We start from the raw sequence: 13,050 nt of genomic DNA on the forward strand, positions 1-13,050 counted from the left end.
ATTGCATACTCTGTGTGTCTTTTCTTTGATGCTATTAGGTTATCTACTTGATATTGCATAACATGCTTGTTTGTGAGTGCCTTTTTGGGATAATTGAAGCACTAGACTTTTGATATTGAAACTGATCACCTTGATATCAATTGTTTGGTGTAGACAGGAACCCGAATGGCCACTCATGGACGAGGTCGTACGCGTTCACGAGCAGAGAGTAGGAATGAGCAACCGGCCGATAATCATGCTGAGTTCATGGCGGTAATGGCGAATCTTGCGAACACCATGGAGGCAAATGCTGTTGCGACGCTGCAGGCTCTGCAGAGGTTAGGCCAACCGACTGAAAACGGAAACAGGGATGGAAATGGGAACGATAATGTGGAAGGAAATGGTGATAACATGGGAGGTGCTCCGATGACCTTGGCTACTTTTCTCAAGGTTCATCTGCCAAGTTTCAAAGGTTCAACCAACCCTACAGAAGCGGATAATTGGTTTCAGGCCATGGAGCGTGCTTTACAAGCACAACATGTTCCGAACAACCAGTATATGGAGTTTGCTGCGTATCAGCTTTTGGGAGAGGCTCAGCATTGGTGGCAAGGAGAATGCCACTTGCTCCAGCTTCAGAATGCCGACATCCCTTGGGATGTATTCCAAACGGCTTTCTATAAGAAGTACTTTCCTGAGTCTGCAAGGGAAGCGAAGGAGATGGAACTTATGCAGCTGAAGCAGGATTCCTTGTCTGTGGCGGACTATACTAGTCGATTTGAGGAGCTATGTAGGTTCTCTAGCGTGTGCCAGGTACCCCAGAGACCTACGAGAGCTGGAAGTGCATCAAGTATCAAAGGGGCTTGAAGGATGATATCATGACTGCTGTGGCTCCTTTGGAGATTCGGATTTTCTCCGATTTGGTGAATAAGGCGAGAGTTGTTGAGGAATATGCAAAGTCAGTAGCCTCATCAAGGGACACTCCTGGAGGAAACACTAGTAAGGAACGTGACGATCACCTTGGACCAAGGGGACAGAATTTTAAGAAAGATGGACATACTCCTCAACATCTGCAAGGTCAAGGGAACTTCAGAAAGGACAATAATGCCCAGTTTCACCTTATGAAAGGGAGTCGCCTGTGTTATGCTTGTGGACTACCTGGGCACCTAGCCAAGAACTTCCTCCGTAAGGAAAACCAGAACATGGGTCAGAATCAACAACCAGGCCGTGTGATCACCAAGGGTGCAGAAGAGGCAACAAAGTCGGATCCGCTAATGCGAGGTAAGTGCATAAAGTTGTTGTGATATGTTATTAGGACCCATTTGGCTTAGTTTTATTCTATGGAAGGTTGTCATAAGTTTGGTCGGACTTAGAGATTTCTTAGAGGGACCGATGGAGAAGGAGGATTTTGATGCATGTAGCTGAGTAATCCGGATTCGTAAATGACGATAAATCAGCGTGGACATGTCGGAATGGTTACCGAGTATGACTAGAAATCGTGTCGACTCCCTGTATGGGTGATGGGTGTAACACCCCGATTACCCTAAGCCTTACTTCTAGCCGTAAAGCAAAGGTTAATCAGAGATTACGACAGTCCTAAGGCTTATACATATATATGTATATAGAAGGAAATAATATGATCTAGAAGCTTGACGAAGGAGTAAGCTCAAAAATAGAATTTCAGAAGCGTGAAACGTTCACACGAAGTTAACACATAAGATACAAGATATAGGTACAAGAGAATAGAACAAATGTATAAATATAGTAATATAAGCATAGGGAACCAGCCGCAGTTTGCGGAGTTTAAGCCGACTAGTTACAAATATAAAAATACAAGGTTTTAGAATTAAAACGGCTTATACAACCTATCTCTCATAAATAGCCACTAAAGCCATAAAGATAAAATACAAAAAGAGGTGAGAGTAACTATAACAAAGTAAAATAAATTAAACCAAGGAGGAACCATACTCCGCTCCGTCACCACATCCGCAATCTCACCGAAGTAAATTACGACCTGCATCTGAAAAACAACAACAAAGTATGGAATGAGAACCGGAGATTCTCAGTATGGTAACAGTGCCCAATGATGTAAGATGTAAAGCTCCGGGATGCCGAAGGCAATCCTAGAACTTCACATCACATACTGATATTCAAGCTTAGCATAAAAAATAAATAAAAGAACTTAAACCATAAACCAGGGTTATCTAAACTTAGGGAGAATTATAACTAAACTAGTCACACCGCTGTATCCCACAACCCTCGCCAACCTAACCTCCGTGCGATCCCATCGCCACCGCCTACCTAACCATCTCAGCACCAGATAATCACAATTAATACAAACAAGTAAAACTCAAATAATATTCATATACAACAAGTAGTTCAAGAAGCAGATAGGCATGTTATACAATTAGGCAAACTCAAGTAAACAAAGCAAGCAAGCATATAGAAGATGCACATGATGAATGTCTGCCCTATTGGCTGTGATATCACATTGTCGTTTCAACTGCCAACCCGACACATCTCCATGGAGACGTCGACCTTCGGAATCCTCAAATGGTAACCCCCGAGATATAATGCTCGGATCACTATCCAGGTACATGCGCCTGCATGCTCTATGGATCCGAAGGGATGCGAGTGGGATCTATTGCCACCGACCTCACATCTAAGCGCAAGCGGGACGAACCACTGTCTTTACGCCGCCACCACTACCTTGAACAGGCAGGATCCAACCTCAGCCCCTGCCCGGGCGCATAGCGTCTCAAAATCTCAATAAAAGTAGTACATTGGTTTTTAAAAAAACATTTTTAGCATAAGAAGGATCCATCACTTCATTCAGAGCCCTCAACTCTTCTCAACCACTGTTCATTCTCATTTCATCTCCAAAATCAACAATTCCTTAGTTCTCATCTCATCCATCAACCATTCTTTACCTACCATTGGACTACCTTCAGTACACCATAAACCTAGGCCTCTGTTTTTCTAAACTTTTCCAAACAAACATCAACTAAAACCCTTAGCTTATTTCCCATATTCCCATACACAAAGTAGGCCCAAAAGCTTTAAAATGGTGTTATAGAAACTTACAACCTTGTTGGAAAGGTGAAATAGTTGAAAATAAAGTTTAAATTTATGAAACAGGGCATGTGCGTCCGCACGCCTAGGAAATTTTAAAGGTGTGCATACGCATAGGGGTGTGCGTACGCATACGTGCCAAAATACAAAAGGTCTGTTCACTCACACAACCTGTGCCAGTGCCCCCAACAGACAATTCTCCCCAACGTGTGCGTCCGCACAAGCCTGTGCATCCGCACAGGTTGAAATTCTTCCTCAGATATGCGCGCGCACAAGCTGTGCTAGCGCTGCCAACAGAACGCACTTCCCTGCCTGTGCGTGTGCACAAGGGTGTGTGCGTCCGTACAGGTCAAAATTCTCGCGGGGTGTGCGTGCGTACAAGGCTATGCGTCCGCACATATTAGAAAACTCAGAATTTTGTAACTTTGCAGAATTTCCGGTTTTTAACACCAACTTTGAATGATCATAACTTCCTCTACAAAATTCTAAATTTTGCAAACTTTATATCAAATCGAAGAGTTTCCAATAATCTTCAAATATAAACCAAATTCAACAAATTTTGAAAGCCGAGGAAAAAGTTATGATCAAGCAAAATTCATCAAAATTTCACTTTTACCCAAAACCTCATAACCTCAATTTTAACCAACCTTCCATTCAAAACCAAATTAAAACCTACCCAATCATCATAAACTACTACCACACATAACACATTACCTCTTCATATCATTCTCCTTAATTTTACTTAAATTACTCAACCATTATACCATATCTCACTACCAAATCCATAATTTCCAACTTAATCATAAATCCATACTCATAATCATAATCAATAAACAACAACCTCAATAACCAAAAATCATAAATCATCATCAATATATGTCATTAAACACCATAATCATCAATATCCTTTTTTCCAACCCACCATAAATATTTCACATTGACTTATCATCTAATTTCTCAAAATTCTCATTATTCATCAATATAAATAATCATCATCAATACTCATCAACATTAATAATCTCCAACAATCATCATCATCCACAGTAATTCCATACACCAACAGTTAACATCAATTCACATATGATTACTCATACACCCACAACATTCAATCCTATCTTAGCGTCAACTAGCGTAAGTGTCCATGAACATTACATATTACATAAAGGAAACCAAGACCATACCTTGGCCGATTTTCATATACACCAAACACCAAAACGAAGCCACCAAGCTTGATCCAAAGCCTCAACCAACACCAACAAACACCAAGGCTCACACTAACAACACATATATCACGAAAATCAAAATCTAAGATAAATAAAACAACTAAACACAAGGGTTTAGTAAAGCCTTACCTTACCCAATGTGATTAGGGGTAAAATTTAACATTTACCCGCTACTAGAGATCACCTAAACAAGCAAAACCACAAAATCTACTCAAAAACTAAACATAAAAACGCAGAACTGCTAGGGCACAAAACTGGAGAGTGAACAGCGATCTCTTACCAAAAAAACTTAGATTGAAAGGAAGAGCTCATCGAGAGCTTCGCGTGGCCACAAACGGCTCTTCAATCGGAGCTCCGGATCAAAAGTTATGGCTTCTGAAAGGTGGAGGTGAAAAGAGCACTCTCTCTTCTTCCTCTCTTCACTCTAACCGAACTCTCTCTCTCTCTCTCTCTCTCTCTCTCTCTCTATGCTGAAATGAGCTTCCTTGGCTCATTTACTCACTTATATATGTTGGACCTTGGGCCCGGTCCAACCCGTTAGCATTTTTGGTCCGTTTGGCCCACTTTAGGCCAAAACCTTTAAGATTAGTGTCCGGTTTTCGATTCTAAATTATTTTTCTCCTTTCAAAACAATAAATCACTTTCCAAATATTATTTTCCAAAATACGCAGTGCTGAACAGACCAGAGCCGGTACTGCCGGCTTAATCTCCAGTATGCATTTTTACAAAAACTGTTCGAAAGAAATACATTTTCCAACTCAGAAAAATTCACTGAAACAAAATTTCTCATTTATATTTTTAAATTAAAACTTCTAAATTTTGAATCTATTCCAGGCACTAAAATTATTTTATTAAAACGGTTTTACATGAAAACGTGGGTTCTTACATCCTCCCCTCCTTAAAAAGATTTTCGCCCTCAAAAATCCGAATCACACGATGGGATATATATATATATATACATATATTCCCCACGAAGCATCTTACTTTCAACGTTGCTAATCTAACAAGTTGCCAAGGCACCTCGTTCGCCATCATCCTACCGTGTCGACGTTCCCTTTTGCCTTCCACTGCGTCACTCTGATTATCGTCATTACGCATCCGAAGTTTTTCTTAAAACAATTACCAATTTTGTAATACTTTTTAAAACCTTTAAATCAAGTTCCATATAAATGAGTTCATTGTTAAAACTTTTTCAAAAGAGCCAAAAATCGTTTACTCGAAAGTCATCTATTTGAAATCATGGTTTTCTTAAATAAAAACTTTTCAGTTTGACTTCCTTTCGATAAGATAATTTGGAAACCAAATTTACAAATGAACATAATCGAAGGACTCACTTTTCTTTTTAAACAATATCCTCCAAACCAAGAATTTCTGACGTAGTTTCAAAACCAAGGACTGCTTTTGTAACATTTCGCAAAGCTATGAAAACAAGCCCAATCTAAACCAATTTATTATGAAAGCTTCTTCAAAAGGCTCAAAAATTCATTTATTCTTAAATCAAAACCTTTCAATTCGAATTCTATTTTGATAAGATAAATTATAAACCAAAATCACCAATCAAGAAAATCATAAAACTCACTTTTTCTGTAAACCATATTATTCAGACCAAGAGTTTCGATTTAATTTCAAAAGCAAAACATTTAAACCAAAGGTTTCAAACCAAATTTGAAAATCATTTCAAACCATAAAACTTTTCCAACATGGTTCAATGCCATACTAGTTAGAAATCAAAAACCATAATTTAAAAACCGCAAAAGCAGCCGTGTCTACCTTCCCTTCCATAACCACAAACCACATTCTAAAGAACTAAAGCTTCGCATTACTGTGCCTAAAGATCGCACGCGATATTACAACTATTCTCGAGTTTATTCAGAAGGATAAAAGTCTTTGAAACAAGAAGGACAAGCAATAAGGATAATCTCCGCAAAAGTTTTGAAAGAACTACTAAATTTACAAGTAAACGAGGATGTACAATCGATGAAGATTATCGGAATAAATTCAATTTAACAAACTCAAGGATAACTCCCGAATCAGAGATAACTGATAGGAACACAAAAAAGGATAAGCAAGGCAGTAGTTTGGAACTAATCAAGCTGAGTTAACAAGTATAAAATTATAGAAGAAGGTTATTTGAAGCCACTGATGACACTCCCAAGGTTTAGAAATTTATGATTAAGTACACCTAATACATTTGAATATAAAGAATGAAAAACTGAAAGAGGATCACCTCATGTGCTAAAAGAAAGGTATGTAACTCGCATTTCACAAAAGGGTGGCAGAAACATACACCAAAACTGCAATGTGGTTAAAAGAAAACTAAATTGTATTTTGTCTAAATAGTTTCCAAGTAAAAGACAAAATAGGTGAGGTTTAGAAAATGAGAATCAATTGAGTTAAGGCCACACAATGTTGAAAATCCTGAAAGACATTTAGTTATTCAATCAAATAAGGTATACACTGAAATCACGACAAGGTTGTAAGAATCCAAGAATTGCCAAAGCTTATATTCAAACAAGAGTGTATAAGTTTTATAACAAATATGGAACTAGTTAAACTCTATTTAGAAAAGGAAACTCCAAGGTAAAAATTTGCTTATCAGTCGGTTTCAAAACTTCATTTAAAACAGTGCATGCCAACTTTAAAACAACTTTGTCAATTTAAAGAATAACTATGGATGCGATTTAAGCAAGAAGAATCGATTTAGATTTCTTAAGAGAATCCAAAACTTGTTTCAAAAGTCCACAGCAAAATTCTAAGAATACACTTGAAATTGCCATCACATAAGAACATTCAAGAATATTAAGATGTGATTAAAAGAAATCAGACCAAACAAGAAAGGATCTTAAATCAAAGGAGTTCAAACAAGATCCATGAAGCATGGGACATCAAACAAGCTTTCCATTGGTCCAAAAGAATACAAAACTCGTAAGGAAGGACAATTAAAAGGACAAACAATGCACTAGATAGAAATAACTTCAAGTTGACTCGGACGAGTATGAGATGTACAAGAGAAGAAAAACTACGATTGGTGGGGACGGTCATAACAGTATAAGAATAATAAAAAACAGAACCGAGTATATCATTCAAAGAAGTGAAAAGCTTAAAAAGGAATTGGTTTGTTCCTAAAAGAAAGGATATGAACTCAATACTTTCAAAAGAACAACAATTGCCTAGACAATGTGTTGTACTAAACCAAATTCAAATTAAAAATAAATTAAGTGAAGTTTGTCAAATGAAAATCAACGGAAAAGAGGCAAAAATCTATCTTTTGAAGAATTCCTAAATACATAATCAAATAAAGATATTTGTAAAAAAACTGTAATAAAGTTGTTAGAAAATCAAGTTGTATTTAAAGTAAATATATTTCCATAAATCAGTAAAGAGACAGGCGAGGTATTGGAAACAATTGGTTTTAAACTGTAAAAGAAACTTTCAAAGTTTATATGAAAAAGTGTATATCAAATCAAAAGCGATTTTGTTAAGATTTGAAGAATGGCTGTAATTATCATCAAATAAGAGGAAACTAAATTATAATTTGTTTACAAAGGACTCAGAACAAGAACTTAAAAAGATATAATGCATCAAAACATGTTCAGATAGATATCAAAGAATACATGACTCAAGAGGAAGTGCCTAAACAAAGAAGATAAATACACCAAGGATCTTAAGCAGACATATGCAGTTAGGATCAAACAAAAATGCATATGAACAGAGGAATAAGGTTGGGGAAATTGAACTACTATCCAAAAGAAAAGACCACAAGAACTTCAAGATAGGGTAGGAAAGAATAAGTCACATGATTCTAACAGAATCCAAAGCACGTAACTGAGTAATCTCGAGAAATAGTTTCTAACGTTCCCAAAACCCACGAATCGCGTCACCTATTACTCGTATCTCGTCTATGACAACCCATTACCAATAAAACAAACCAATGGTTTTTCAAACTCTTTTCATCAATTTCAAACAAATTCTCAAAACCGTGTCAAGCTTTAAAACCTTTTTAACAAGAATCCAAACCATACCGTATAGAAATTGAAAATCTTAAGTAAAAACCGCAAAAGCATCAACCGTTACTTCTGTTGCCACAAGTGTTAAGCTACACCCATCAGTCGATATGCCGCAAACTCCACGAACAGGCTTTTCCGGAACATGCTGACCTCGTCGCGCATAGGCTAGGTTAGTCACCCTCACTACCTCTCCGTTAATGTGATCGACCTCGTCCGAGAGTTGCCATTAAGGTTCCTTTCTTCACCAAACATTCGATATCAAGGTGATCAGTCTCAATACCAAAGGTCTAGTGCTTCAATTTTCCCAAAAAGTCACTCACAAACAAGCATGCTATGAATTATCAAGTAGATAACCTAAATAGCATGAAATAAAAATGACCCAGAGTGTGTAACATTACCCTAAGCCTTACTTCTAGCCGTAAAGCAAAGGTTAATCAGAGATTACGACAGTCTTAAGGCTTATAAATATATATGTATATAGAAGGAAATAATATGATCTAGAAGCCTGATGAAGGAGTAAGCTCAAAAATAGAATTTCAGAAGCACAAAACGTTCACACGAAGCTAACGCACAAGATACAAGATATAGGTACAAGAGAATAGAACAAATATATAAATATAGTAATATAAGCATAGGGAACTAGCCGCAGCTTGCGGAGTTTAAGCCGACTAGTTACAAATATAAAAATACAAGGTTTTAGAATTAAAACGGCTTATACAACCTATCTCTCATAAATAGCCCCTAAGGCCATAAAGATAAAATACAAAAAGAGGTGAGAGTAACTATAACAAAGTAAAATAAATTAAACCAAGGAGGAACCATACTCCGCTCTGTCACCACATCCGCAATCTCACCGAAGTAAATTACGACCTGTATCTGAAAAACAACAACAAAGTATGGAATGAGAACCAGAGGTTCTCAGTATGGTAACAGTGCCCAATGATGTAAGATGTAAGGCTCCGGGATGCCGAAGGCAATCCTAGAACTTCACATCACATACTGATATTCAAGCTTAGCATCAAAAATAAATAAAAGAACTTAAACCATAAACCAGGGTTATCTAAACTTAGGGAGAATTATAACTAAACTAGTCACACCGCTGTATCCCATAGCCCTCGCCAACCTAACCTCCGTGCGATCCCATCGCCACCGCCTACCTAACCTCCTCAGCACCAGATAATCACAATTAATACAAACAAGTAAAACTCAAATAATATTCATATACAACAAGTAGTTCAAGAAGCAGATAGGCATGTTATACAATTAGGCAAACTCAAGTAAACAAAGCAAGCAAGCATATAGAAGATGCACATGATGAATGTCTGCCCTATTGGCTATGATATTACATTGTCGATTCAATGATAGTGTGCCAGGAACTATATCCTCGGAACGATAGTGTGCCAGGCACGATATCCTTGGAACAAAAGTGGGCTAGGCGCTATATCCTTGGACGTGTGATGAGCGGATAATTTATACGCTTTTTGGCATTGTTTTTAGTATATTTTTAGTAGAATCTGGTTACTTTTAGGGATGTTTTCATTAGTTTTTATGTTAAATTCACATTTCTGGACTTTACTATGAGTTTGTGTGTTTTTCTGTGATTTCAGGTATTTTCTGGCTGAAATTGAGGGACTTGAGCAAAAATCAGATTCAGAGGTTGAAGAAGGACTGCTGATGTTGTTGGATTCTAACCTCCCTGCACTCAAAGTGGATTTTCTGGAGCTACAAAACTCAAAATGTCGCGCTTCTAATTGAGTTGGAAAGTAGACATCTAGGGATTTCCAGCAATATATAATAGTCCATACTTTGCCCAAGTTTAGATGATGCAAACTGGCGTTCAACGCCAGCTCTCTGCCCAATTCTGGCGTCCAGCGCCAGAAACAAGTTGCAAAGTGGAGTTCAACGCCCAAAATGGCACAAAAGCTGTCGTTCAACTCCAAGAATGACCTCTCCACGTGTAGACTTCAAGCTCAGCCCAAGCACACACCAAGTGGGCCCTGGAGGTGGATTTATGCATCAATTACTTACTTCTGTAAACCCTAGTAGCTAGTTTATTATAAATAGGACTTTTTACTATTGTATTAGACACCTTTGAACATCTTTTGATCATTTTTAGATCTCTAGACCTCCATGGGAGGCTGGCTACTCGGCCATGCTTACCCTATATTCACTTATGTATTTTCAAACGGTAGAGTTTCTGCACTCCATAGATTAAGGTGTGGAGCTCTGCTGTTCCTCAAAGATTAATGCAAAGTACTACTGTTTTTCTATTCAATTTAACTTATTCCGCTTCTAAGATATTCATTCACACTTCAACATAAATGTGATGAACGTGACAATCATCATCATTCCCTATGAACGCGTGCCTGACAACCACTTCCGTTCTACCTTAGATTGAATGAGTATCTCTTAGATCTCTTAATCAGAATCTTCGTGGTGTAAGCTAGATTGATGGCGGCATTCATGAGAATCCGGAAAGTCTAAACCTTGTCTGTGGTATTCCGAGTAGGATTCAGGGATTGAATGACTGTGACGAGCTTCAAACTCGCAAGTGCTGGGCGTAGTGACAGACGCAAAAGGAGGGTAAATCCTATTCCATTATGATCGAGAACCTCAGATGATTAGCCGTGCTGTGATAGAGCATTTGGACCATTTTCTCAAGAGGATGGGATGTAGCCATTGACAACGGTGATGCCCTTACATAAAGCCAGCCATGGAAAGGAGTAAGACTGATTGGATGAAGGCAGCAGGAAAGCAGAGGTTTAGAGGGACGAATGCATCTCTATACGCTTATCTGAAATTCTAACCAATGAATTACATAAGTATTTCTATCCTTATTTTCTACTTATCTTATTATATATTTCGAAAACTCCATAACTATTTTATATCCGTCTAACTGAGATTTACAAGATGACCATAGCTTGCTTCATACCAACAATCTCCGTGGGATTGACCCTTACTCACGTAAGGTTTATTACTTGGACGACCCAGTGCACTTGCTGGTTAGTTGTGCGAAGTTGTGATAAAAGGTTGAGATTACAATTGAGCGTACCATGTTAATGGCGCCATTGATGATCACAATTTCGTGCACCAAGTTTTTGGCGCCGTTGCCGGGATTGTTCGAGTTTGGACAACTGACGGTTCATCCTGTTGCTCAGATTAGGTAATTTTCTTTTTGTTTTCTTTTCAAAAAATTTTTTTCAAAAATCTTTCAAAAATTTCTCCTTTGTTTTCGAAAAAAAATTTAAAATAAAAAAGTTTTCAAAAATATATTTTTCTTCAGAATTTTTAAGAATGAATTCTAGAGTTTCATGAAGCATGTTGAAGCATGCTGGCTATAAAACCATGTCTAAATTCTTTTGGACAGAGATTTTGGCTTAAAATTGAATGAATTACTCCCATATTTATGCTAAAGCTTGACTGGCTATTATGCTATGTCTAACCTTCAGATTGGAGCTTTAGACTAAGAATTGAAGATTCCTGGAATTCATATTAAAAATTTTGAAATCCTTATTTTTCTTTTTCAAATAATTTTCGAAAAATCCAAAAAAAATCATAAAATCATAAAAATAAAAAAAATATCTTTCCCTTTTTCTCTCTCAAAATTTCAAAAATTAGATTTGACTTTTTCAAAAAATTTTTAAATCTAGTTGTTTCTTATGAGTCAAATCAAATTTTCAATTTAAAAATCTTATCTTTTTCAAAATCTTTTTCAAAAATCAAATCTTTTTCATTTTTCTTAGTTATTTTCGAAAATTTTAAAAATATTTTTCAAAAATCTTTTTCTTATCTTTATCTCCTAATTTTCGAAAATAACATCATCAATTAATATTTTGATTCAAAAATTTCAAGTTTGTTACTTGCTTGTTAAGAAAGATTCAAACTTTGAGTTCTAAAATCATATCTTGTGATTTCTTGTGAATCAAGTCATTAATTGTGATTTTAAAAATCAAATCTTTTTGAAAACTAATTTCAGTCATATCTTTTCAAAAATATCTCTTTATCTTATCTTTTTCAAAATTTGATTTTAAAATATCCTTTCTAACTTCTTATCTTCTTGTCTTTTCAAAGTTGATTTTCAAATTTGTTTCAACTAACTAACTAACTTTTTGTTTGTTTCTTATCTTTTTCAAAACTACCTAACTAACTCTCTCTCTCTAATTTTCGAAAATATCTTCCCTCTTTTTCAAAAATTCTTTTTAATTAACTAATTATTTTAATTTTTGATTTTAATTTTCGAAAATTACTAACCTTTTTCAAAAACTATTTTCAAAAATCACTAACCCTTTTTCAAAAAAAATTATTTTCGAAATTTTCCCTCTCTCATCTTATTCTATTTATTTATTCATCCACTAACATCTCCTCCTCACATCACTCACCAAAAATCCGAACTCCCTCTCTCTCTCTGAGTTCAGATTTTCTTCTTCTTTTCTTCTACTCAAACAGGGACCTCTATACTGTGGTATAAAGGATCCCTATTATTATTATTATTATTTTTCCTGTGCCCTCTTCTTTGTCATATGAGCAGGAGTAAGGACAAGAATATTCTTGTTGAAGCAGATCCAGAACCTGAAAGGACTCTGAAGAGGAAACTAAGAGAAGCTAAATTACAACAATCCAGAGATAACCTTTCAGAAATTTTCGAACAGGAAGAGGAGATGGCAGCCGAAAATAATAATAATACAAGGAGGATGCTTGGTGACTTTACTGCACCAAATTCTAATTTACATGGAAGAAGCATCTCCATTCCTACCATTGGAGCAAACAACTTT

The 13,050-nt window shown here is 36.5% G+C and overlaps 1 protein-coding gene across 1 annotated transcript; it reads left to right on the forward strand.

Annotated features, from left to right (window-relative positions):
- LOC107646832 lies at positions 256-1,280 on the forward strand. The gene is made up of 2 exons (XM_016350982.1): positions 256-636; positions 780-1,280. Exons 1-2 carry the CDS (start codon positions 256-258, stop codon positions 1,278-1,280), a joined length of 882 nt encoding a protein of 293 aa, XP_016206468.1.

Source organism: Arachis ipaensis, chromosome B06 (assembly GCF_000816755.2).
Source record: "Arachis ipaensis cultivar K30076 chromosome B06, Araip1.1, whole genome shotgun sequence".
Taxonomy (NCBI): Eukaryota; Viridiplantae; Streptophyta; class Magnoliopsida; order Fabales; family Fabaceae; genus Arachis; species Arachis ipaensis.

Coding starts and splice junctions, on each gene's coding strand:
- LOC107646832 (XM_016350982.1), top strand. CDS start 256: ATGGCGAATCTTGCGAACACCATGGAGGCAAATGCTGTTGCGACGCTG. Junction 637..779: donor ATGCCGACATCCCTTGGGAT/GTATTCCAAACG, acceptor TAGGTTCTCTAG/CGTGTGCCAGGTACCCCAGA.